This window comes from Scyliorhinus torazame, chromosome 14 (genome assembly GCF_047496885.1).
Source record: "Scyliorhinus torazame isolate Kashiwa2021f chromosome 14, sScyTor2.1, whole genome shotgun sequence".
NCBI lineage: Eukaryota > Metazoa > Chordata > Chondrichthyes > Carcharhiniformes > Scyliorhinidae > Scyliorhinus > Scyliorhinus torazame.
The window spans coordinates 217,299,063-217,323,642 of NC_092720.1; the positions used below are offsets into that span (position 1 = coordinate 217,299,063).

At 62.0% G+C, this 24,580-nt stretch overlaps 1 protein-coding gene across 1 annotated transcript in view; it reads right to left on the reverse strand.

The window, feature by feature from the left end:
* Nucleotides 1-23,758, reverse strand: part of LOC140389160 (nuclear factor 7, brain-like) — a 60,858-nt gene extending 37,100 nt beyond the window's left edge. Inside the window, exon 1 of the mRNA XM_072473321.1 lies at nucleotides 23,212-23,758. Coding sequence (XP_072329422.1) covers nucleotides 23,212-23,736 — 525 coding nt within the window. The 5' untranslated portion in view covers nucleotides 23,737-23,758. The remainder of the gene's footprint in view (nucleotides 1-23,211) is intronic.
* Between the last annotated feature and the right edge of the window lie 822 nt (nucleotides 23,759-24,580).

Sequence of the window (24,580 nt, forward strand, 5' to 3'; positions counted from 1 at the left end):
TGGCGCTGTTAGTGGCAGCTGGCTGGGGTAGAGAATAGCGCTGTTAGTGGCAGGCGGCTGGGGTAGAGAATGGTGCTGTTTGTGGCAGGCGGCTGGGGGAGAGAATGGCGCTGTTAGTGGCAGGCGGCTGGGGTAGAGAATGGCGCTGTTAGTGACAGGCGGCTGGCGTAGAGAATGGATCTGTTAGTGGCAGGCGACTGGGGGAGAGAATGGCGCAGTTAGTGGCAGGCGGCTGGGGTAGAGAAGGGCGCTGTTAGTGGCAGGTGGCTGGGGTAGAGAATGGCGCTGTCAGTGGCAGGCGGCTGGGGGAGAGAATGGCGCTGTTAGTGACAGGCGGCAGGGGTAGAGAACGGCGCTGTTCATGGCAGGCGGCAGGTGTAGAGAATGGTGCTGTTAGTGGGTGGCGGCAGGGGTAGAGAATGGCGCTGTTCGTGGCAGGCGGCAGGGGTAGAGAATGGTGCTGTTAGTGGCAGGCGGCTGGGGTAGAGAATGGTGCTGTTAGTGGCAGGCGGCAGGGGGAGAGAATCGCGCTGTTAGTGGCAGGTGGCTGGGGTAGAGAATGGCGCTGTTAGTGGCAGGCGGCTGGGGGAGAGAATGGCGCTGTTAGTGGCAGGCGGCTGGGGGAGAGAATGGCGCTGTTAGTGGCAGGTGGCTGGGGTAGAGAATGGCGCTGTTAGTGGCAGGCGGCTAGGGGAGAGAATGGTGCTGTTAGTGGCAGGCGGCTGGGGTAGAGAATGGCGCTGTTAGTGGCAGGCGGCTGGGGTAGAGAATGGCGCTGTTAGTGGCAGGCGGCTGGGGGAGAGAATGGCGCTGTTAGTGGCAGGTGGCTGGGGTAGAGAATGGCGCTGTTAGTGCCAGGCGGATAGGGTAGAGAATGGCGCTGTTAGTGGCAAGCGGCTGGGGTAGAGAATGGCGCTGTTAGTGGCAGGCGGCTGGGGTAGTGAATGGCGCTGTTAGTGGCAGGCGGCTGGGGGAGAGAATGGCGCTGTTAGTGGCAGGCGGCTGGGGGAGAGAATGGCGCTGTTAGTGGCAGGCGGCTGGGGGAGAGAATGGCACTGTTAATGGCAGGCGGCTGGGGTAGAGAATGGCGCTGTTAGTGGCAGGCGGCTGGGGGAGAGAATGGCGCTGTTAGTGGCAGGTGGCTGGGGTAGAGAATGGCACTGTTAGTGACAAGCGGCTGGGGGAGAGAATGGCGCTGTCAGTGGCAGGCGGCTGGGGGAGATAATGGCGCTGTCAGTGGCAGGCGGCTGGGGGAGAGAATGGCCTGTTAGTGACAGGCGGCTGGGGTAGAGTATGGCGCTGTTAGTGGCAGGCGGCAGGGGGAGAGAATGGCGCTGTTAGTGGCAGGCGGCTGGGGGAGAGAATGGCGCTGTTAGTGGCAGGCGGCTGGGGGAGAGAATGGTGCTGTTAGTGGCAGGCGGCAGGGGTAGAGAATGGCGCTGTTATCGGCAGGCGGCTGGGGGAGAGAATGGCGCTGTTAGTGGCAGATGGCTGGGGGAGAGAATGGTGCTGTTTGTGGCAAGCGGCATGGGGAGAGAATGACGCTGTTAGTGGCAGGCGGCTGGGGGAGAGAATGGCGCTGTTAGTGGCAGGCGGCTGTGGGAGAGAATGGCGCTGTTAGTGACAAGCGGCTGGGGAGAGAATGGCGCTGTTTGCGGCAGGCGGCTGGGGAGAGAATGGCGCTGTTAGTGGCAGGCGGCTGGGGAGAGAATGGCGCTGTTAGTGGCAGCTGGCTGGGGTAGAGAATAGCGCTGTTAGTGGCAGGCGGCTGGGGTAGAGAATGGTGCTGTTTGTGGCAGGCGGCTGGGGGAGAGAATGGCGCTGTTAGTGGCAGGCGGCTGGGGTAGAGAATGGCGCTGTTAGTGGCAGGCGGCTGGCGTAGAGAATGGATCTGTTAGTGGCAGGCGACTGGGGGAGAGAATGGCGCAGTTAGTGGCAGGCGGCTGGGGTAGTGAATGGCGCTGTTAGTGGCAGGCGGCTGGGGGAGAGAATGGCGCTGTTAGTGGCAGGCGGCTGGGGGAGAGAATGGCGCTGTTAGTGGCAGGCGGCTGGGGGAGAGAATGGCACTGTTAATGGCAGGCGGCTGGGGTAGAGAATGGCGCTGTTAGTGGCAGGCGGCTGGGGGAGAGAATGGCGCTGTTAGTGGCAGGTGGCTGGGGTAGAGAATGGCGCTGTTAGTGGCAGGCGGCTGGGGTAGAGAATGGCACTGTTAGTGGCAGGCGGCTGGGGGAGAGAATGGCGCTGTTAGTGGCAGGCGGCTGGGGTAGAGAATGGCGCTGTTAGTGGCAGGCGGCTGGGGGAGAGAATGGCGCTGTTAGTGGCAGGCGGCTGGGGGAGAAATTGGGGCTGTTAGTGGCAGGCGGCTGGGGTAGAGAATGGCGCTGTTAGTGGCAGGTGGCTGGGGTAGAGAATGGCGCTGTTAGTGGCAGGCGGCTGGGGTAGAGAATGGCACTGTTAGTGGCAGGCGGCTGGGGGAGAGAATGGCGCTGTTAGTGGCAGGTGGCTGGGGTAGAGAATGGCGCTGTTAGTGGCAGGCGGCTGGGGTAGAGAATGGCACTGTTAGTGGCTGGCGGCTGGGGGAGAGAATGGCGCTGTTAGTGGCAGGCGGCTGGGGTAGAGAATGGCGCTGTTAGTGGCAGGCGGCTGGGGGAGAGAATGGCGCTGTTAGTGGCAGGCGGCTGGGGGAGACAATGGGGCTGTTAGTGGCAGGTGGCTCGTTAGAGAATGGCGCTGTTAGTGGCAGGCGGCTGGGGGAGAGAATGGCGCTGTTAGTGGCAGGTGGCTGGGGTAGAGAATGGCGCTGTTAGTGGCAGGCGGCTGGGGGAAAGAATGGCGCTGTTAGTGACAGGCGGCTGGGTGAGAGAATGGCGCTGTTAGTGGCAGGCGGCTGGGGTAGAGAATGGCGCTGTTAGTGGCAGGCGGCTGGGGGAGAGAATGGCGCTGTTAGTGGCAGGAGGCTGGGGGAGAGAATGGCGCTGTTAGTGGCAGGCGGCTGGGGGAGAGAATGGCGCTGTTCGTGGCAGGCGGCAGGGGTAGAGAATGGCGCTGTTAGTGGTAGGCGGCTGGGGTAGAGAATGGTGCTGTTAGTGCCAGGCGGCTGGGGTAGTGAATGGCGCTGTTAGTGGCAGGTGGCTGGGGTAGAGAATGGCGCTGTTAGTGGCAGGCAGCTGGGGTAGAGAATGGCGCTGTTAGTGGCAGGCGGCTGGGGTAGAGAATGGCGCTGTTAGTGGCAGGCGGCTGTGGGAGAGAATGACGCTGTTAGTGGCAGGCGGCTGGGGGAGAGAATGGCGCTGTTAGTGGCAGGCGGCTGGGGGAGAGAATGGCGCTGTTAGTGGCAAGCGGCATGGGGAGAGAATGACGCTGTTAGTGGCAGGCGGCTGGGGGAGAGAATGGCGCTGTTAGTGGCAGGCGGCTGTGGGAGAGAATGGCGCTGTTAGTGACAAGCGGCTGGGGAGAGAATGGCGCTGTTTGTGGCAGGCGGCTGGGGAGAGAATGGCGCTGTTAGTGGCAGGCGGCTGGGGAGAGAATGGCGCTGTTAGTGGCAGCTGGCTGGGGTAGAGAATAGCGCTGTTAGTGGCAGGCGGCTGGGGTAGAGAATGGTGCTGTTTGTGGCAGGCGGCTGGGGGAGAGAATGGCGCTGTTAGTGGCAAGCGGCTGGGGTAGAGAATGGCGCTGTTAGTGACAGGCGGCTGGCGTAGAGAATGGATCTGTTAGTGGCAGGCGACTGGGGGAGAGAATGGCGCAGTTAGTGGCAGGCGGCTGGGGTAGAGAAGGGCGCTGTTAGTGGCAGGTGGCTGGGGTAGAGAATGGCGCTGTCAGTGGCAGGCGGCTGGGGGAGAGAATGGCGCTGTTAGTGACAGGCGGCAGGGGTAGAGAACGGCGCTGTTCATGGCAGGCGGCAGGGGTAGAGAATGGTGCTGTTAGTGGGTGGCGGCAGGGGTAGAGAATGGCGCTGTTCGTGGCAGGCGGCAGGGGTAGAGAATGGTGCTGTTAGTGGCAGGCGGCTGGGGTAGAGAATGGTGCTGTTAGTGGCAGGCGGCAGGGGGAGAGAATCGCGCTGTTAGTGGCAGGTGGCTGGGGTAGAGAATGGCGCTGTTAGTGGCAGGCGGCTGGGGGAGAGAATGGCGCTGTTAGTGGCAGGCGGCTGGGGGAGAGAATGGCGCTGTTAGTGGCAGGTGGCTGGGGTAGAGAATGGCGCTGTTAGTGGCAGGCGGCTGGGGTAGAGAATGGCGCTGTTAGTGGCAGGCGGCTGGGGGAGAGAATGGCGCTGTTAGTGGCAGGTTGCTGGGGTAGAGAATGGCGTTGTTAGTGGCAGGCGGCTGGGGTAGAGAATGGCGCTGTTAGTGCCAGGCGGCTGGGGTAGAGAATGGCGCTGTTAGTGGCAGGCGGCTGGAGTAAGAATGGCGCTGTTAGTGGCAGGTGGCTGGGGTAGAGAATGGCGTTGTTAGTGGCAGGCGGCTGGGGTAGAGAATGGCGCTGTTAGTGGCAGGCGGCTGGGGTAGAGAATGGCGCTGTTAGTGGCAGGTGGCTGGGGTAGAGAATGGCGCTGTTAGTGGCAGGCGGCTGGGGTAGAGAATGGTGCTGTTAGTGGCAGGCGGCTGGGGTAGAGAATGGCGCTGTTAGTGGCAGGTGGCTGCGGTAGAGAAGGGTGCTGTCAGTGGCAGGCGGCTGGGTAGAGAATGGCACTGTTAGTGACAAGCGGCTGGGGGAGAGAATGGCGCTGTCAGTGGCAGGCGGCTGGGGGAGAGAATGGCGCTGTCAGTGGCAGGCGGCTGGGGGAGAGAATGGCGCTGTTAGTGACAGGCGGCTGGGGTAGAGAATGGCGCTGTTAGTGGCAGGCGGCAGGGGGAGAGAATGGCGCTGTTAGTGGCAGGCGGCTGGGGGAGAGAATGGCGCTGTTAGTGGCAGGCGGCTGGGGGAGAGAATGGTGCTGTTAGTGGCAGGCGGCAGGGGTAGAGAATGGCGCTGTTATCGGCAGGCGGCTGGGGGAGAGAATGGCGCTGTTAGTGGCAGATGGCTGGGGGAGAGAATGGTGCTGTTTGTGGCAAGCGGCATGGGGAGAGAATGACGCTGTTAGTGGCAGGCGGCTGGGGGAGAGAATGGCGCTGTTAGTGGCAGGCGGCTGTGGGAGAGAATGGCGCTGTTAGTGACAAGCGGCTGGGGAGAGAATGGCGCTGTTTGCGGCAGGCGGCTGGGGAGAGAATGGCGCTGTTAGTGGCAGGCGGCTGGGGAGAGAATGGCGCTGTTAGTGGCAGCTGGCTGGGGTAGAGAATAGCGCTGTTAGTGGCAGGCGGCTGGGGTAGAGAATGGTGCTGTTTGTGGCAGGCGGCTGGGGGAGAGAATGGCGCTGTTAGTGGCAGGCGGCTGGGGTAGAGAATGGCGCTGTTATTGGCAGGCGGCTGGCGTAGAGAATGGATCTGTTAGTGGCAGGCGACTGGGGGAGAGAATGGCGCAGTTAGTGGCAGGCGGCTGGGGTAGAGAAGGGCGCTGTTAGTGGCAGGTGGCTGGGGTAGAGAATGGCGCTGTCAGTGGCAGGCGGCTGGGGGAGAGAATTGCGCTGTTAGTGACAGGCGGCAGGGGTAGAGAACGGCGCTGTTCATGGCAGGCGGCAGGGGTAGAGAATGGTGCTGTTAGTGGGTGGCGGCAGGGGTAGAGAATGGCGCTGTTCGTGGCAGGCGGGAGGGGTAGAGAATGGTGCTGTTAGTGGCAGGCGGCTGGGGTAGAGAATGGTGCTGTTAGTGGCAGGCGGCAGGGGGAGAGAATGGCGCTGTTAGTGGCAGGTGGCTGGGGTAGAGAATGGCGCTGTTAGTGGCAGGCGGCTGGGGGAGAGAATGGCGCTGTTAGTGGCAGGCGGCAGGGGTAGAGAATGGTGCTGTTAGTGGCAGGCGCCTGGGGTAGAGAATGGTGCTGTTAGTGGCAGGCGGCAGGGGGAGAGAATGGCGCTGTTAGTGGCAGGTGGCTGGGGTAGAGAATGGAGCTGTTAGTGGCAGGCGGCTGGGGTAGAGAATGGCGCTGTTAGTGGCAGGCGGCTGGGGGAGAGAATGGCGCTGTTAGTGGCAGGTTGCTGGGGTAGAGAATGGCGTTGTTAGTGGCAGGCGGCTGGGGTAGAGAATGGCGCTGTTAGTGCCAGGCGGCTGGGGTAGAGAATGGCGCTGTTAGTGGCAGGCGGCTGGAGTAAGAATGGCGCTGTTAGTGGCAGGTGGCTGGGGTAGAGAATGGCGTTGTTAGTGGCAGGCGGCTGGGGTAGAGAATGGCGCTGTTAGTGGCAGGCGGCTGGGGTAGAGAATGGCGCTGTTAGTGGCAGGTGGCTGGGGTAGAGAATGGCGCTGTTAGTGGCAGGCGGCTGGGGTAGAGAATGGTGCTGTTAGTGGCAGGCGGCTGGGGTAGAGAATGGCGCTGTTAGTGGCAGGTGGCTGCGGTAGAGAAGGGTGCTGTCAGTGGCAGGCGGCTGGGTAGAGAATGGCACTGTTAGTGACAAGCGGCTGGGGGAGAGAATGGCGCTGTTAGAGGCAGGCGGCTGGGGTAGAGAATGGCGCTGTCAGTGGCAGGCGGCTGGGGGAGAGAATGGCGCTGTTAGTGACAGGCGGCTGGGGTAGAGAATGGCGCTGTTAGTGGCAGGCGGCTGGGGTAGAGAAGGGCGCTGTTAGTGGCAGGTGGCTGGGGTAGAGAATGGCGCTGTCAGTGGCAGGCGGCTGGGGGAGAGAATTGCGCTGTTAGTGACAGGCGGCAGGGGTAGAGAACGGCGCTGTTCATGGCAGGCGGCAGGGGTAGAGAATGGTGCTGTTAGTGGGTGGCGGCAGGGGTAGAGAATGGCGCTGTTCGTGGCAGGCGGCAGGGGTAGAGAATGGTGCTGTTAGTGGCAGGCGGCTGGGGTAGAGAATGGTGCTGTTAGTGGCAGGCGGCAGGGGGAGAGAATGGCGCTGTTAGTGGCAGGTGGCTGGGGTAGAGAATGGCGCTGTTAGTGGCAGGCGGCTGGGGGAGAGAATGGCGCTGTTAGTGGCAGGCGGCAGGGGTAGAGAATGGTGCTGTTAGTGGCAGGCGGCTGGGGTAGAGAATGGTGCTGTTAGTGGCAGGCGGCAGGGGGAGAGAATGGCGCTGTTAGTGGCAGGTGGCTGGGGTAGAGAATGGAGCTGTTAGTGGCAGGCGGCTGGGGTAGAGAATGGCGCTGTTAGTGGCAGGCGGCTGGGGGAGAGAATGGCGCTGTTAGTGGCAGGTTGCTGGGGTAGAGAATGGCGTTGTTAGTGGCAGGCGGCTGGGGTAGAGAATGGCGCTGTTAGTGCCAGGCGGCTGGGGTAGAGAATGGCGCTGTTAGTGGCAGGCGGCTGGAGTAAGAATGGCGCTGTTAGTGGCAGGTGGCTGGGGTAGAGAATGGCGTTGTTAGTGGCAGGCGGCTGGGGGAGAGAATGGCGCTGTTAGTGGCATGCGGCTGGGGTAGAGAATGGCGCTGTTAGTGGCAGGTGGCTGGGGTAGAGAATGGCGCTGTTAGTGGCAGGCGGCTGGGGTAGAGAATGGTGCTGTTAGTGGCAGGCGGCTGGGGTAGAGAATGGCGCTGTTAGTGGCAGGTGGCTGCGGTAGAGAAGGGTGCTGTCAGTGGCAGGCGGCTGGGTAGAGAATGGCACTGTTAGTGACAAGCGGCTGGGGGAGAGAATGGCGCTGTTAGAGGCAGGCGGCTGGGTAGAGAATGGCGCTGTCAGTGGCAGGCGGCTGGGGGAGAGAATGGCGCTGTTAGTGACAGGCGCCTGGGGTAGAGAATGGTGCTGTTAGTGGCAGGCGGCAGGGGGAGAGAATGGCGCTGTTAGTGGCAGGCGGCTGGGGGAGAGAATGGCGCTGTTAGTGGGAGGCGGCTGGGGGAGAGAATGGTGCTGTTAGTGGCAGGCGGCAGGGGTAGAGAATGGCGCTGTTATCGGCAGGCGGCTGGGGGAGAGAATGGCGCTGTTAGTGGCAGATGGCTGGGGGAGAGAATGGTGCTGTTTGTGGCAGGCGGCTGGGGTAGAGAATGGCGCTGTTAGTGGCAGGTTGCTGGGGTAGAGAATGGCGCTGTTAGTGGCAGGCGGCTGGGGGAGAGAATGGCGCTGTTAGTGGCAGGCGGCTGGGGTAGAGAATGGCGCTGTTAGTGGCAGGTTGCTGGGGTAGAGAATGGCGCTGTTAGTGGCAGGCAGCTGGGGTAGAGAATGGAGCTGTTAGTGGCAGGCGGCTGGGGTAGAGAATGGCGCTGTTAGTGGCAGGCGGCTGGGGGAGAGAATGGCGCTGTTAGAGGCAGGCGGCTGGGGTAGAGAATGGCGCTGTTAGTGACAGGCGGCTGGGGGAGAGAATGGTGCTGTTAGTGGCAGGCGGCTGGGGTAGAGAATGGTGCTGTTAGTGGCAGGCGGCTGGGGGAGAGAATGGCGCTGTTAGTGGCAGGCGGCTGGGGTAGAGAATGGCGCTGTTAGTGGCAGGCGGCTGGGGGAGAGAATGGCGCTGTTAGTGGCAGGCGGCTGGGGGAGAGAATGGTGCTGTTAGTGGCAGGCGGCTGGGGTAGAGAATGGTGCTGTTAGTGGCAGGCGGCTGGGGTAGAGAATGGCGCTGTTAGTGGCAGGCAGCTGGGGTAGAGAATGGCGCTGGTAATGGCAGGCGGCTGGGGGAGAGAATGGTGCTGTTAGTGGCAGGCGGCTGGGGTAGAGAATGGTGCTGTTAGTGGCAGGCGGCTGGGGTAGAGAATGGCGCTGTTAGTGGCAGGCAGCTGGGGTAGAGAATGGCGCTGTTAGTGGCAGGCGGCTGGGGTAGAGAATGGCGCTGTTAGTGCCAGGCGGCTGTGGTAGAGAATGGCGCTGTTAGTGGCAGGCGGCTGGGGTAGAGAATGGCGCTGTTAGTGGCAGGCAGCTGGGGTAGAGAATGGCGCTGTTAGTGACAGGCGGCTGGGGGAGAGAATGGCGCTGTAAGTGGCAGGTTGCTGGGGAAGAGAATGGTGCTGTTAGTGGCAGGCGGCTGGGGGAGAGAATGGCGCTGTTAGTGGCAGGTTGCTGGGGTAGAGAATGGCGCTGTTAGTGGCAGGCGGATGGGGGAGAGAATGGCGCTGTTAGTGGCAGGCGGCTGGGGAAGAGAATGGTGCTGTTAGTGGCAGGCGGCTGGGGGAGAGAATGGCGCTGTTAGTGGCAGGCAGCTGGGGGAGAGAATGGCGCTGTTAGTGGCAGGCGGCTGGGGGAGAGAATGGCGCTGTTAGTGGCAGGCAGCTGGGGGAGAGAATGGCGCTGTTAGTGGCAGGCGGCTGGGGGAGAGAATGGCGCTGTTAGTGGCAGGCAGCTGGGGGAGAGAATGGAGCTGTTAGTGACAGGCGGCTGGGGTAGAGAATGGCGCTGTTAGTGGCAGGCGGCTGGGGGAGAGAATGGCGCTGTTAGTGGCAGGCGGCTGGGGTACAGAATGGCGCTGTTAGTGGCAGGCGGCTGGGGTAGAGAATGGCGCTGTTAGTGGCAGGCGGCTGGGGTAGAGAATGGCGCTGTTAGTGGCAGGCGTCTGGGGGAGAGAATGGCCCTATTAGTGGCAGGCGGCTAGGGGAGAGAATGACGCTGTTCGTGGCAGGCGGCTGGGGTAGAGAATGGCGCTGTTAGTGGCAGGCGGCTGGGGGAGAGAATGGCGCTGTTAGTGACAGGCGGCTGGGGGAGAGAATGGCGCTGTTAATGGCAGGCGGCTGGGGGAGAGAATGGCATTGTTAGTGGCAGGCGGCTGGGGGAGAGAATGGCGCTGTTAGTGGCAGGCGACTGGGGGAGAGAATGGCGCTGTTAATGGCAGGCGGCTGGGGGAGAGAATGGCGCTGTTAGTGGCAGGCGACTGGGGTAGAGAATGGTGCTGTTAGTGGCAGGCGGCTGGGGTAGAGAATGGCGCTGTTAGTGGCAGGCGGCTGGGGGAGAGAATGGCGCTGTTAGTGGCAGGCGACTGGGGGAGAGAATGGCGCTGTTAGTTGCAGGCGACTGGGGGAGAGAATGGAGCTGTTAGTGGCAGGCGGCTGGGGGAGAGAATGGCGCTGTTAGTGGCAGGCGGATGGGGTAGAGAATGGCGCTGTTAGTGCCAGGCGGATGGGGTAGAGAATGGCGCTGTTAGTGGCAGGCGGCTGGGGTAGAGAATGGCGCTGTTAGTGGCAGGCGGCTTGGGAGAGAATGGCGCTGTTAGTGGCAGGCGGCTGGGGTAGAGAATGGCGCTGTAAGTGGCAGGCGGCTGGGGTAGAGAATGGCGCTGTTAGTGGCAGGCGGCTGGGGGAGAGAATGGCGCTGTTAGTGCCAGGCGGATGGGGTAGAGAATGGCGCTGTTAGTGGCAGGCGGCTGGGGTAGAGAATGGCGCTGTTAGTGGCAGGCGGCTTGGGAGAGAATGGCGCTGTTAGTGGCAGGCGGCTGGGGTAGAGAATGGCGCTGTAAGTGGCAGGCGGCTGGGGTAGAGAATGGCGCTGTTAGTGGCAGGCGGCTGGGGGAGAGAATGGCGCTGTTAGTGACAGGAGGCTGGGGTAGAGAATGGCGCTGTTAGTGGCAGGCGGCTGGGGGAGAGAAGGGCGCTGTTAGTGGCAGGCGGCTGGGGTAGAGAATGGCGCTGTTAGTGGCAGGCGGCTGGGGGAGAGAATGGCGCTGTTAGTGGCAGGCGGCTGGGGTAGTGAATGGAGCTGTTAGTGGCAGGCGGCTGGGGGAGAGAATGGCGCTGTTCGTGGCAGGCGGCTGGGGGAGAGAATGGCGCTGTTAGTGGCAGGCGGCTGGGGTAGAGAATGGCGCTGTTAGTGGCAGGCGGCTGGGGGAGAGAATGGCGCTGTTAGTGGCAGGCGGCTGGGGTAGAGAATGGCGCTGTTAGTGGCAGGCGGCTGGGGGAGAGAATGGCGCTGTTAGTGGCAGGTGGCTGGCGTAGAGAATGGCGCTGTTAGTGACAGGAGGCGGGGGGAGAGAATGGCGCTTTTAGTGGCAGGCGGTTGGGGTAGAGAATGGAGCTGTTAGTGGCAGGCGGCTGGGGTAGAGAATGGCGCTGTTAGTGGCAGGCGGCTGTGGGAGAGAATGGCGCTGTTAGTGGCAGGCGGCTGGGGTAGAGAATGGCGCTGTTAGTGGCAGGCGGCTGGGGGAGAGAATGGCGCTGTTAGTGGCAGGTGGCTGGGGTAGAGAATGGCGCTGTTAGTGACAGGAGGCTGGGGGAGAGAATGGCGCTTTTAGTGGCAGGCGGTTGGGGTAGAGAATGGAGCTGTTAGTGGCAGGCGGCTGGGGTAGAGAATGGCGCTGTTAGTAGCAGGCGGCTGGGGGAGAGAATGGCGCTGTTAGTGGCAGGCGGCTGGGGTAGAGAATGGCGCTGTTAGTGGCAGGCGGTTGGGGTAGAGAATGGCGCTGTTAGTAGCAGGCGGCTGGGGTAGAGAATGGCGCTGTTAGTGGCAGGCGGCTGGGGTAGAGAATGGCGCTGTTAGTGGCAGGCGGCTGGGGTATGAGAATGGCGCTATTAGTGGCAGGCGGCAGGGGTAGAGAATGGTGCTGTTAGTGGAAGGCTGCAGGGGGAGAGAATGGCGCTGTTAGTTGCAGGCGGCTGGGGGAGAGAAGGGCGCTGTTAGTGGCAGGCGGCTGGAGTGGAGAATGGCGCTGTTAGTGGCAGGCGGCTGGGGGCGAGAATGGCGCTGTTAGTGGCAGGCGGCTGGGGGAGAGAAGGGCGCTGTTAGTGGCAGGCGGCTGGGGTGGAGAATGGCGCTGTTAGTGGCAGGCGGCTGGGGGAGAGAATGGCGCTGTTAGTGGCAGACGGCTGGGGTAGAGAATGGCGCTGTTAGTGGCAGGCGGCTGGGGCAGAGAATGGCGCTGTTAGTGGCAGGCGGCTGGGGGAGAGAAGGGCGCTGTTAGTGGCAGGCGGCTGTGGTAGAGAATGGCGCTGTTAGTGGCAGGCGGCTGGGGGAGAGAAGGGCGCTGTTAGTGGCAGGCGGCTGGGGTAGAGAATGGCGCTGTTAGTGGCAGGCGGCTGGGGTAGAGAATGGCGCTGTTAGTGGCAGGCGGCTGGGGTAGAGAATAGCGCTGTTAGTGGCAGGTGGCTGAGGGAGAGAATGGTGCTGTTAGTGGCAGGTGGCTGGGGGAGAGAAGGGCGCTGTTAGTGGCAGGCGGTTGGGGTAGAGAATAGCGCTGTTAGTGGCAGGTGGCTGGGGTAGAGAATAGCGCTGTTAGTGGCAGGCGGCAGGGGTAGAGAATGGCGCTGTTAGTGGCAGGAGGCTGGGGTAGAGAATGGTGCTGTTAGTGGCAGGCGGCTGGGGGAGAGAATGGCGCTGTTAGTGGCAGGCGGCTGGGGTAGAGAAAGGCGCTGTTAGTGGCAGGCGGCTGGGCGAGAAAATGGCGCTGTTAGTGGCAGGCGGCTGGGGGAGAGAATGGCGCTGTTAGTGGCAGGCGGCTGGGGTAGAGAATGGATCTGTTAGTGGCAGGCGACTGGGGAGAGAATGGCGCAGTTAGTGGCAGGCGGCTGGGGTAGAGAATGGCGCTGTTATTGGCAGACGGCTGGGGGAGAGAAGGGCGCTGTTATTGGCAGGCGACTGGGGGAGAGAATGGCGCTGTTAGTGGCAAGCGGCTGGGGTAGAGAATGGCGCTGTTAGTGGCAGGCGGCTGGGGTAGAGAATGGCGCTGTTAGTGGCAAGCGGCTGGGGTAGAGAATGGCGCTGTTAGTGGCAGGCGGCTGGGGGAGAGAAGGGCGCTGTTAGTGGCAGGCGGCTGGGGTAGAGAATGGCGCTGTTAGTGGCAAGCGGCTGGGGGAGAGAATGGCGCTGTTAGTGGCAAGCGGCTGGGGTAGAGAATGGCGCTGTTAGTGGCAGGTGGCTGGGGGAGAGAAGGGCGCTGTTAGTGGCAGGCGGCTGGCGGAGAGAAGGGCGCTGTTATTGGCAGGCGACTGGGGGAGAGAATGGCGCTGTTAGTGGCAGGCGGCTGGGGTAGAGAATGGCGCTGTTAGTGGCAGGCGGCTGGGGTAGAGAATGGCGCTGTTAGTGGCAGGCGGCTGGGGGAGAGAAGGGCGCTGTTAGTGGCAGGTGGCTGGGGGAGAGAAGGGCGCTGTTAGTGGCAGGAGGCTGGGGGAGAGAATGGCGCTGTTAGTGGCAGGCGGCTGGGGTAGAGAATGGCGCTGTTAGTGGCAGCCGGCTGGGGTAGAGAATGGCGCTGTTAGTGGCAGGCGGCTGGGGGAGAGAAGGGCGCTGTTAGTGGCAGGCGGCTGGGGTAGAGAATGGCACTGTTCGTGACAAGCGGCTGGGGTAGAGAATGGCGCTGTTAGTGACAGGCGGCTGGGGTAGAGAATGGCGCTGTTAGTGACTCGCGGCTGGGGTAGAGAATGGCGCTGTTAGTGGCAGGCGCCTGGGGGAGAGAATGGCGCTGTTACTGGCAGGAGGCTGGGGGAGAGAATGGCGCTGTTAGTGGCAGGCGGCGGGGGTAGAGAATGGCGCTGTTAGTGGCAGGCGGCTGGGGTAGAGAAGTGCGCTGTTAGTGGCAGGCGGCTGGGGTAGAGAATGGTGCTGTTAGTGGCAGGCGGCTGGGGTAGAGAAGGGCGCTGTTAGTGGCAGGCGGCTGGGGTAGAGAATGGAGCTGTTAGTGGCAGGAGGCTGGGTAGAGAATTGCGCTGTTAGTGGCAGGCGGCTGGGGTGGAGAATGGCGCTGTTAGTGGCAGGCGGCTGGGTAGAGAATGGCGCTGTTAGTGGCAGGCGGCTGGGTAGAGAATGGCGCTGTTAGTGGCAGGCAGCTGGGGGAGAGAATGGAGCTGTTAGTGACAGGCGGCTGGGGTAGAGAATGGCGCTGTTAGTGGCAGGCGGCTGGGTAGAGAATGGCGCTGTTAGTGGCAGGCGGCTGGGTAGAAAATGGCGCTGTTAGTGGCAGGCAGCTGGGGGAGAGAATGGAGCTGTTAGTGACAGGCGGCTGGGGTAGAGAATGGCGCTGTTAGTGGCAGGCGGCTGGGGGAGAGAATGGCGCTGTTAGTGGCAGGCGGCTGGGGTAGAGAATGGCGCTGTTAGTGGCAGGCGGCAGGGGGAGAGAATGGCGCTGTTAGTGGCAGGCGGCTGGGGGAGAGAATGGCGCTGTTAGTGGCAGGCGGCTAGGGGAGAGAATGGCGCTGTTAGTGGCAGGCGGCTGGGGTAGAGAATGGCGCTGTTAGTGGCAGGCGGCAGGGGGAGAGAATGGCGCTGTTATTGGCAGGCGGCTGGGGGAGAGAATGGTGCTGTTAGTGACAGGCGGCTGGGGTAGAGAATGGCGCTGTTAGTGGCAGGCGGCTGGGGGAGAGAATGGCGCTGTTAGTGGCAGGCGGCTGGGGTAGAGAATGGCACTGTTAGTGGCAGGCGGCTGGGGGAGAGAATGGCGCTGTTAGTGGCAGGCGACTGGGGGAGAGAATGGCGCTGTTAGTGGCAGGCGACTGGGGGAGAGAATGGCGCTGTTAGTGGCAGGCGGCTGGGGGAGAGAATGGCGCTGTTAGTGGCAGGCGGCTGGGGTAGAGAATGGCGCTGTTAGTGGCAGGCGGCTGGGGGAGAGAATGGCACTGTTAGTGGCAGGCGGCTGGGGGAGAGAAGGGCGCTGTTAGTGGCAGGCGGCTGGGGGAGAGAATGGCGCTGTTAGTGGCAGGCGGCTGGGGTAGAGAATGGCGCTGTTAGTGGCAGGCGGCTGGGGGAGAGAATGGCGCTGTTAGTGGCAGGCGGCTGGGGTAGTGAATGGAGCTGTTAGTGGCAGGCGGCTGGGGGAGAGAATGGCGCTGTTAGTGGCAGGCGGCTGGGGGAGAGAATGGCGCTGTTAGTGGCAGGCGGCTGGGGTAGAGAATGGCGCTGTTAGTGGCAGGCGGCTGGGGGAGAGAATGGCGCTGTTAGTGGCAGGCGGCTGGGGTAGAGAATGGCGCTGTTAGTGGCAGACGGCTGGGGGAGAGAATGGCGCTGTTAGTGGCAGGTGGCTGGGGGAGAGAATGGCGCTGTTAGTGGCAGGCGGCTGAGGTAGAGAATGGCGCTTTTAGTGGCAGGCGGCTGGGGTAGAGAATGGCGCTGTTAGTAGCAGGCGGCTGGGGGAGAGAATGGCGCTGTTAGTGGCAGGCGGTTGGGGTAGAGAATGGCGCTGTTAGTAGCAGGCGGATGGGGTAGAGAATGGCGCTGTTAGTGGCAGGCGGCTGGGGTAGAGAATGGCGCTGTTAGTGGCAGGCGGCTGGGGTATGAGAAAGGCGCTGTTAGTGGCAGGCGGCTGGGGGAGAGAATGGCGCTGTTAGTGGCAGGCGGCAGGGGTAGAGAATGGTGCTGTTAGTGGAAGGCTGCAGGGGGAGAGAATGGAGCTGTTCGTGGCAGGCGGCTGGGGGAGAGAAGGGCGCTGTTAGTGGCAGGCGGCTGGGGTAGAGAATGGCGCTGTTAGTGGCAGGCGGCTGTGGGAGAGAATGGCGCTGTTAGTGGCAGGCGGCTGGGGGCGGGAATGGCGCTGTTAGTGGCAGGCGGCTGGGGGAGAGAAGGGCACTGTTAGTGGCAGGCGGCTGGGGTAGAGAAGGGCGCTGTTAGTGGCAGGCGGCTGGGGTAGAGAATGGCGCTGTTAGTGGCAGGCGGCTGGGGGAGAGAAGGGCGCTGTTAGTGGCAGGCGGCTGGGGTAGAGAATGGCGCTGTTAGTGGCAGGCTGCAGGGGTAGAGAATGGCGCTGTTAGTGGCAGGAGGCTGGGGTAGAGAATGGTGCTGTTAGTGGCAGGCGGCTGGGGGAGAGAATGGCGCTGTTAGTGGCAGGCGGCTGGGGTAGAGAATGGCGCTGTTAGTGGCAGGCGGCTGGGGGAGAGAATGGCGCTGTTAGTGGCAGGCGGCTGGGGGAGAGAATGGCGCTGTTAGTGGCAGGCGGCTGGGGTAGAGAATGGATCTGTTAGTGGCAGGCGACTGGGGAGAGAATGGCGCAGTTAGTGGCAGGCGGCTGGGGTAGAGAAGGGCGCTGTTAGTGGCAGGTGGCTGGGGTAGAGAATGGCGCTGTTAGTGGCAGGCGGCTGGAGGAGAGAATGGCGCTGTTAGTGACAGGCGGCAGGGGTAGAGAATGGCGCTGTTCATGGCAGGCGGCAGGGGTAGAGAATGGTGCTGTTAGTGGCAGGCGGCTGGGGGAGAGAATGGCGCTGTTAGTAGCAGGCGGCTGGGGGAGAAAATGGCGCTGTTAGTGACAGGCGGCAGGGGTAGAGAATGGCGCTGTTCATGGCAGGCGGCTGGGGTAGAGAATAGTGCTGTTAGTGGCAGGCGGCAGGGGTAGAGAATGGCGCTGTTAGTGGCAGGAGGCTGGGGTAGAGAATGGCGCTGTTAGTGGCAGGAGGCTGGGGTAGAGAATGGCGCTGTTAGTGGCAGGTGGCTGGGGAGAGAATGGCGCTGTTAGTGGCAGGCGGCTGGGGTAGAGAATGGCGCTGTTAGTGGCAGGCGGCTGGGGAGAGAATGGCGCTGTTAGTGGCAGGAGGCTGGGGTAGAGAATGGCGCTGTTAGTGGCAAACGGCTGGGGGAGAGAATGGCGCTGTTCGTGGCAGGCGGCTGGGGGAGAGAATGGCGCTGTTAGTGGCAGGTGGCTGGGGGAGAGAATGGCGCTGTTAGTGCCAGGCGGCTGGGGTAGAGAATGGCGCTGTTAGTGGCAGGCGGCTGGGGGAGAGAATGGCACTGTTAGTGGCAGGCGGCTAGAGTTGAGAATGGCGCTGTTAGTGGCAGGCGGCTGGGGTAGAGAATGTTGCTGTTAGTGGCAGGCGGCTGGGGAGAGAATGGCGCTGTTAGTGGCAGGCGGCTGGGGGAGAGAATGCTGCTGTTAGTGGCAGGCGGCTGGGGAGAGAATGGCGCTGTTAGTGGCAGGCGACTGGGGGAGAGAATGGCGCTGTTAGTGGCAGGCGGCTGGGGAGAGAATGGCGCTGTTAGTGGCAGGCGGCTGGGGGAGAGAATGGCGCTGTCAGTGCCAGGCGGCTGGGGTAGAGAATGGCACTGTTAGTGGCAGGCGGCTGGGGGAGAGAATGGCGCTGTTAGTGGCAAGCGGCTGGGGTAGAGAATGGCGCTGTTAGTGGCAGGCGGCTGGGGTAGAGAATGGCGCTGTTAGTGGCAGGCGGCTGGGTAGAGAATGGCGTTGTTAGTGGCAGGCGGCTGGGGTAGAGAATGGCGCTGTTAGTGGCAAGCGGCTGGGGGAGAGAATGGCGCTGTTATTGGCAGGCGGCTGGGGTAGAGAATGGCACTGTTAGTGGCAGGCGGCTGGGGTAGAGAATGGTGCTGTTAGTGGCAAGCGGCTGGGGTAGAGAATGGTGCTGTTAGTGGCAGGCGGCTGCGGGAGAGAATGGCGCTGTTAGTGGCAGGCGGCTGGGGTAGAAAATGGTGCTGTTAGTGGCAGGCGGCTGGGGGAGAGAATGGCGCTGTTAGTGGCAGGCGGCTGGGGTAGAGAATGGCGCTGTTAGTGGCAAGCGGCTGGGGTAGAGAATGGTGCTGTTAGTGGCAGGCAGCTGGGGGAGAGAATGGCGCTGTTAGTGGCAGGCGGCTGGGGTAGAGAATGGCGCTGTTAGTTGCAGGCGACTGGGGGAGAGAATGGCGCTGTTAGTGGCAAGCGGCTGGGGTAGAGAATGGCGCTGTTAGTGGCAGGCGGCTGGGGGAGAGAAGGGCGCTGTTAGTGGCAGGCGGCTGGGGTAGAGAATGGCGCTGTTAGTGGCAAGCGGCTGGGGGAGAGAATGGCGCTGTTAGTGGCAAGCGGCTGGGGTAGAGAATGGCGCTGTTAGTGGCAGGCGGCTGGGGGAGAGAAGGGCGCTGTTATTGGCAGGCGACTGGGGGAGAGAATGGCGCTGTTAGTGGCAGGCGGCTGGGGGAGAGAAGGGCGCTGTTATTGGCAGGCGACTGGGGGAGAGAATGGCGCTGTTAGTGGCAGGCGGCTGGGGTAGAGAATGGCGCTGTTAGTGGCAAGCGGCTGGGGTAGAGAATGGCGCTGTTAGTGGCAGGCGGCTGGGGTAGAGAATGGCACTGTTAGTGGCAAGCGGCTGGGGTAGAAAATGGTGCTGTTAGTGGCAGGCGGCTGGGGGAGAGAAGGGCGCTGTTAGTGGCAGGCGGCTGGGGTAGAGAATGGCGCTGTTAGTGGCAAGCGGCTGGGGGAGAGAATGGCGCTGTTAGTGGCAAGCGGCTGGGGTAGAGAATGGCGCTGTTAGTGGCAGGCGGCTGGGGGAGAGAAGGGCGCTGTTAGTGGCAGGCGGCTGGGGGAGAGAAGGGCGCTGTTATTGGCAGGCGACTGGGGGAGAGAATGGCGCTGTTAGTGGCAAGCGGCTGGGGTAGAGAATGGCGCTGTTAGTGGCAGGCGGCTGGGGGAGAGAATGGCGCTGTTAGTGGCAGGCGGCTGGGGTAGAGAATGGCGCTGTTAGTGGCAGGCGGCTGGGGGAGAGAAGGGCGCTGTTAGTGGCAGGCGGTTGGGGTAGAGAATGGCGCTGTTAGTAGCAGGCGGCTGGGGTAGAGAATGGCGCTGTTAGTGGCAGGCGGCTGGGGTAGAGAATGGCGCTGTTAGTGGCAGGCGGCTGGGGTATGAGAAAGGCGCTGTTAGTGGCAGGCGGCTGGGGGAGAGAATGGCGCTGTTAGTGGCAGGCGGCAGGGGTAGAGAATGGTGCTGTTAGTGGAAGGCTGCAGGGGGAGAGAATGGAGCTGTTAGTGGCAGGCGGCTGGGGGAGAGAAGGGCGCTGTTAGTGGCAGGCGGCTGGGGTAGAGAATGGCGCTGTTAGTGGCAGGCGGCTGTGGGAGAGAATGGCGCTGTTAGTGGCAGGCGGCTGGGGGCGGGAATGGCGCTGTTAGTGGCAGGCGGCTGGGGGAGAGAAGGGCGCTGTTAGTGGCAGGCGGCTGGGGTAGAGAAGGGCGCTGTTAGTGGCAGGCGGCTGGGGTAGAGAATGGCGCTGTTAGTGGCAGGCGGCTGGGGGAGAGAAGGGCGCTGTTAGTGGCAGGCGGCTGGGGTAGAGAATGGCGCTGTTAGTGGCAGGCTGCAGGGGTAGAGAATGGCGCTGTTAGTGGCAGGAGGCTGGGGTAGAGAATGGTGCTGTTAGTGGCAGGCGGCTGGGGGAGAGAATGGCGCTGTTAGTGGCAGGCGGCTGGGGTAGAGAATGGCGCTGTTAGTGGCAGGCGGCTGGGGGAGAGAATGGCGCTGTTAGTGGCAGGCGGCTGGGGGAGAGAATGGCGCTGTTAGTGGCAGGCGGCTGGGGTAGAGAATGGATCTGTTAGTGGCAGGCGACTGGGGAGAGAATGGCGCAGTTAGTGGCAGGCGGCTGGGGTAGAGAAGGGCGCTGTTAGTGGCAGGTGGCTGGGGTAGAGAATGGCGCTGTTAGTGGCAGGCGGCTGGAGGAGAGAATGGCGCTGTTAGTGACAGGCGGCAGGGGTAGAGAATGGCGCTGTTCATGGCAGGCGGCAGGGGTAGAGAATGGTGCTGTTAGTGGCAGGCGGCTGGGGGAGAGAATGGCGCTGTTAGTGGCAGGCGGCTGGGGGAGAGAATGGCGCTGTTAGTGACAGGCGGCAGGGGTAGAGAATGGCGCTGTTCATGGCAGGCGGCTGGGGTAGAGAATAGTGCTGTTAGTGGCAGGCGGCAGGGGTAGAGAATGGCGCTGTTAGTGGCAGGAGGCTGGGGTAGAGAATGGCGCTGTTAGTGGCAGGAGGCTGGGGTAGAGAATGGCGCTGTTAGTGGCAGGCGGCTGGGGAGAGAATGGCGCTGTTAGTGGCAGGCGGCTGGGGTAGAGAATGGCGCTGTTAGTGGCAGGCGGCTGGGGAGAGAATGGCGCTGTTAGTGGCAGGAGGCTGGGGTAGAGAATGGCGCTGTTAGTGGCAAACGGCTGGGGGAGAGAATGGCGCTGTTCGTGGCAGGCGGCTGGGGGAGAGAATGGCGCTGTTAGTGGCAGGTGGCTGGGGGAGAGAATGGCGCTGTTAGTGCCAGGCGGCTGGGGTAGAGAATGGCGCTGTTAGTGGCAGGCGGCTGGGGGAGAGAATGGCACTGTTAGTGGCAGGCGGCTAGAGTTGAGAATGGCGCTGTTAGTGGCAGGCGGCTGGGGTAGAGAATGTTGCTGTTAGTGGCAGGCGGCTGGGGAGAGAATGGCGCTGTTAGTGGCAGGCGGCTGGGGGAGAGAATGCTGCTGTTAGTGGCAGGCGGCTGGGGAGAGAATGGCGCTGTTAGTGGCAGGCGACTGGGGGAGAGAATGGCGCTGTTAGTGGCAGGCGGCTGGGGAGAGAATGGCGCTGTTAGTGGCAGGCGGCTGGGGGAGAGAATGGCGCTGTCAGTGCCAGGCGGCTGGGGTAGAGAATGGCACTGTTAGTGGCAGGCGGCTGGGGGAGAGAATGGCGCTGTTAGTGGCAAGCGGCTGGGGTAGAGAATGGCGCTGTTAGTGGCAGGCGGCTGGGGTAGAGAATGGCGCTGTTAGTGGCAGGCGGCTGGGTAGAGAATGGCGTTGTTAGTGGCAGGCGGCTGGGGTAGAGAATGGCGCTGTTAGTGGCAAGCGGCTGGGGGAGAGAATGGCGCTGTTATTGGCAGGCGGCTGGGGTAGAGAATGGCGCTGTTAGTGGCAGGCGGCTGGGGTAGAGAATGGTGCTGTTAGTGGCAAGCGGCTGGGGTAGAGAATGGTGCTGTTAGTGGCAGGCGGCTGGGGGAGAGAATGGCGCTGTTAGTGGCAGGCGGCTGGGGTAGAAAATGGTGCTGTTAGTGGCAGGCGGTTGGGGGAGAGAATGGCGCTGTTAGTGGCAGGCGGCTGGGGTAGAGAATGGCGCTGTTAGTGGCAAGCGGCTGGGGTAGAGAATGGTGCTGTTAGTGGCAGGCAGCTGGGGGAGAGAATGGCGCTGTTAGTGGCAGGCGGCTGGGGTAGAGAATGGCGCTGTTAGTTGCAGGCGACTGGGGGAGAGAATGGCGCTGTTAGTGGCAAGCGGCTGGGGTAGAGAATGGCGCTGTTAGTGGCAGGCGGCTGGGGGAGAGAAGGGCGCTGTTAGTGGCAGGCGGCTGGGGTAGAGAATGGCGCTGTTAGTGGCAAGCGGCTGGGGGAGAGAATGGCGCTGTTAGTGGCAAGCGGCTGGGGTAGAGAATGGCGCTGTTAGTGGCAGGCGGCTGGGGGAGAGAAGGGCGCTGTTATTGGCAGGCGACTGGGGGAGAGAATGGCGCTGTTAGTGGCAGGCGGCTGGGGGAGAGAAGGGCGCTGTTATTGGCAGGCGACTGGGGGAGAGAATGGCGCTGTTAGTGGCAGGCGGCTGGGGTAGAGAATGTCGCTGTTAGTGGCAAGCGGCTGGGGTAGAGAATGGCGCTGTTAGTGGCAGGCGGCTGGGGTAGAGAATGGCACTGTTAGTGGCAAGCGGCTGGGGTAGAAAATGGCGCTGTTAGTGGCAGGCGGCTGGGGGAGAGAAGGGCGCTGTTAGTGGCAGGCGGCTGGGGTAGAGAATGGCGCTGTTAGTGGCAAGCGGCTGGGGGAGAGAATGGCGCTGTTAGTGGCAAGCGGCTGGGGTAGAGAATGGCGCTGTTAGTGGCAGGCGGCTGGGGGAGAGAAGGGCGCTGTTAGTGGCAGGCGGCTGGGGGAGAGAAGGGCGCTGTTATTGGCAGGCGACTGGGGGAGAGAATGGCGCTGTTAGTGGCAAGCGGCTGGGGTAGAGAATGGCGCTGTTAGTGGCAGGCGGCTGGGGGAGAGAATGGCGCTGTTAGTGGCAGGCGGCTGGGGTAGAGAATGGCGCTGTTAGTGGCAGGCGGCTGGGGGAGAGAAGGGCGCTGTTAGTGGCAGGCGGCTGGGGGAGAGAAGGGCGCTGTTAGTGGCAGGAGGCTGGGGGAGAGAATGGCGCTGTTAGTTGCAGGCGGCTGGGGTAGAGAATGGCGCTGTTAGTGGCAGCCGGCTGGGGTAGAGAATGGCGCTGTTAGTGGCAGGCGGCTGGGGGAGAGAAGGGCGCTGTTAGTGGCAAGCTGCTGGGGTAGAGAATGGCACTGTTAGTGACAAGCGGCTGGGGTAGAGAATGGCGCTGTTAGTGACAGGCGGCTGGGGTAGAGAATGGCGCTGTTAGTGACTAGCGGCTGGGGTAGAGATTGGCGCTGTTAGTGGCAGGCGGCTGGGGGAGAGAATGGCGCTGTTAGTGGCAGGAGGCTGGGGGAGAGAATGGCGCTGTTAGTGGCAGGCGGCTGGGGTAGAGAATGGCGCTGTTAGTGGCAGGCGGCTGGGGGAGAGAATGGCGCTGTTAGTGGCAGGCGGCAGGGGTAGAGAAGGGCGCTGTTAGTGGCAGGCGGCTGGGGTAGAGAATGGAGCTGTTAGTGGCAGGCGGCTGGGTAGAGAATGGCGCTGTTAGTGGCAGGCGGCTGGGGGAGAGAATGGCGCTGTTAGTGGCAGGCGGCAGGGGTAGAGAAGGGCGCTGTTAGTGGCAGGCGGCTGGGGTAGAGAAGTGCGCTGTTAGTGGCAGGCGGCTGGGGTAGAGAATGGTGCTGTTAGTGGCAGGCGGCTGGGGTAGAGAAGGGCGCTGTTAGTGGCAGGCGGCTGGGGTGGAGAATGGTGCTGTTAGTGGCAGGCGGCTGGGGTAGAGAATGGCGCTGTTAGTGGCAGGCGGCTGGGGTAGAGAATGGCGCTGTTAGTGGCAGGCGGCTGGGTAGAGAATGGCGCTGTTAGTGGCAGGCGGCTGGGGTAGAGAATCGCGCTGTTAGTGGCAGGCGGCTGGGTAGAGAATGGCGCTGTTAGTGGCAGGCGGCTGGGGGAGAGAATGGCGCTGTTAGTGGCAGGCGGCTCGGGTAGAGAATGGCGCTGTTAGTGGCAGGCGGCTGGGGTAGAGAATGGCACTGTTAGTGGCAGGCGGCTGGGGTAGAGAATGGCGTTGTTAGTGGCAGGCGGCTGGGGTAGAGAATGGCGCTGTTAGTGGCAGGCGGCTGGGGTAGAGAATGGCACTGTTAGTGGCAGGCGGCTGGGGTGGAGAATGGCGCTGTTAGTGGCAGGCGGCTGGGTAGAGAATGGCGCTGTTAGTGGCAGGCGGCTGGGTAGAGAATGTTGCTGTTAGTGACAAGCGGCTGGTGTAGAGAATGGCGCTGTTAGTGGCAGGCGGCTGGTGTAGAGAATGGCGCTGTTAGTGGCAGGCGGCTGGGTAGAGAATGGCGCTGTTAGTGGCAGGCGGCTGGGTAGAGAATGGCGCTGTTAGTGGCAGGCGGCAGGGGTAGTGAATGGCGCTGTTAGTGGCAGGCGGCTGGGTAGAGAATGGCGCTGTTAGTGGCAGGCGGCTGGGTAGAGAATGGCGCTGTTAGTGGCAGGCGGCTGGGAGCAGAGAACCCAGCCCATTACATTGGCACACTGCCTCTTTCGTGTGTTGTGCTTTTTACCTTATACATCTCCACGGCTTCGCTGATGAGCATGAAGTTGTGGGAGCGATGACCTTGGCCAGCTCTGCCGTCCAGGCACATCACACAGATCAGCTCCTTGTCCGTCTCACAGAAGAGCTTGAGTTCCTCCCGGTGCTCGCCGCAGTAGAAGCGGAATTGCTTCCCCCCCGGCCCGGGGCTGTGACCGCCCCCGGGTGCCTGGGGGACGGAGCCTGCCTCCACCCCCTCCTCCTCCTCCTCCTCCTCCTGCTGCGCCGTCCCATCGCTGGCCTCCTCCTGCACCAGCAGCCTGCGTGCCCTGTCCGCCAGGTTGCCCAGTGCCCGGTTCAGCCGCAGGTTCCTCTCCTGGAACACCTTCCTGCACTCGGGGCACGACACCCTCTCGCCCTCCTGCCAATAACGCTCGATGCAGCCCTGGCAGAAGTTGTGGCCACAGTCCAGGATCACCGGCTCGGTGAAGAGATCCAGGCAGATGGGGCAATTGAGATACTCGGCCAAACCCTCAGCCTGCTGCTTGCAAGCCATGGTTCAGACAGAGCGGAAACTGGGCTCGATTGTTCCCGTCTCTGCCTGCACCAGAAATGCCTCCGAGAGAACACAATGAAGCCAGCAACAACCCCATAACAGCAACAAAGTATTCATACTTGGACTTGAGCAATTCGATTGGTAAATTCCGAGTTATGCAAACTTTTTTTTCTTCAGTCAGGCACTGTGAACAAAATTCTCTTTTCTTCTTTCAGGAGGTGTCCGAGTTACTGACAGGGCGAGCAGTGTGTGTACCATCTACAAGATGCAACTTTTTATCTGTAGGTTCCTTGTTGTAAATTATAATCCCTGAGGACCAGTGGCAACTTCCTCCTTCTGACAACAGAGTTGACCAGCGATAGTTTAACCTGAGGGTCACCACGCCTCAGGCAATGAAGGATTGGCCCATGAAGGATAGCCTCAGCCGGTGCGGGAATTGAACTTGCGCTGTGGACGTCACTCCGCATCACGAACCTGCCGCCCAGCCAGCTGAGCTAACCAACCCAACTCATGTAGTGATGCGGTCAAAGTATGAAAGATACAGTAGACAGACCGGATGCCATGTGCACCATCGACAAGGTTCACTGCAGGAACTCACCGAGGTTCCTCAGGCAGCACCTTCCAAACCCACGGCCACCACCATCTAGAAGGACAAGAGCAGCAGATACCTGGGATCACCCCCCCCACCTGGAGGTTCCCCTCCAAGTCACTCCCTATCCTGACTGGGAAATATATCAGCCGTTCCTTCAGTGTCGTCGGGTCCAAATCCTGGAGCTCCCTCCCTGACAGCACGGTGGGTGTACCTACACCTCAAGGACTGCAGCGGCTTCAAGAAGGCAGCACA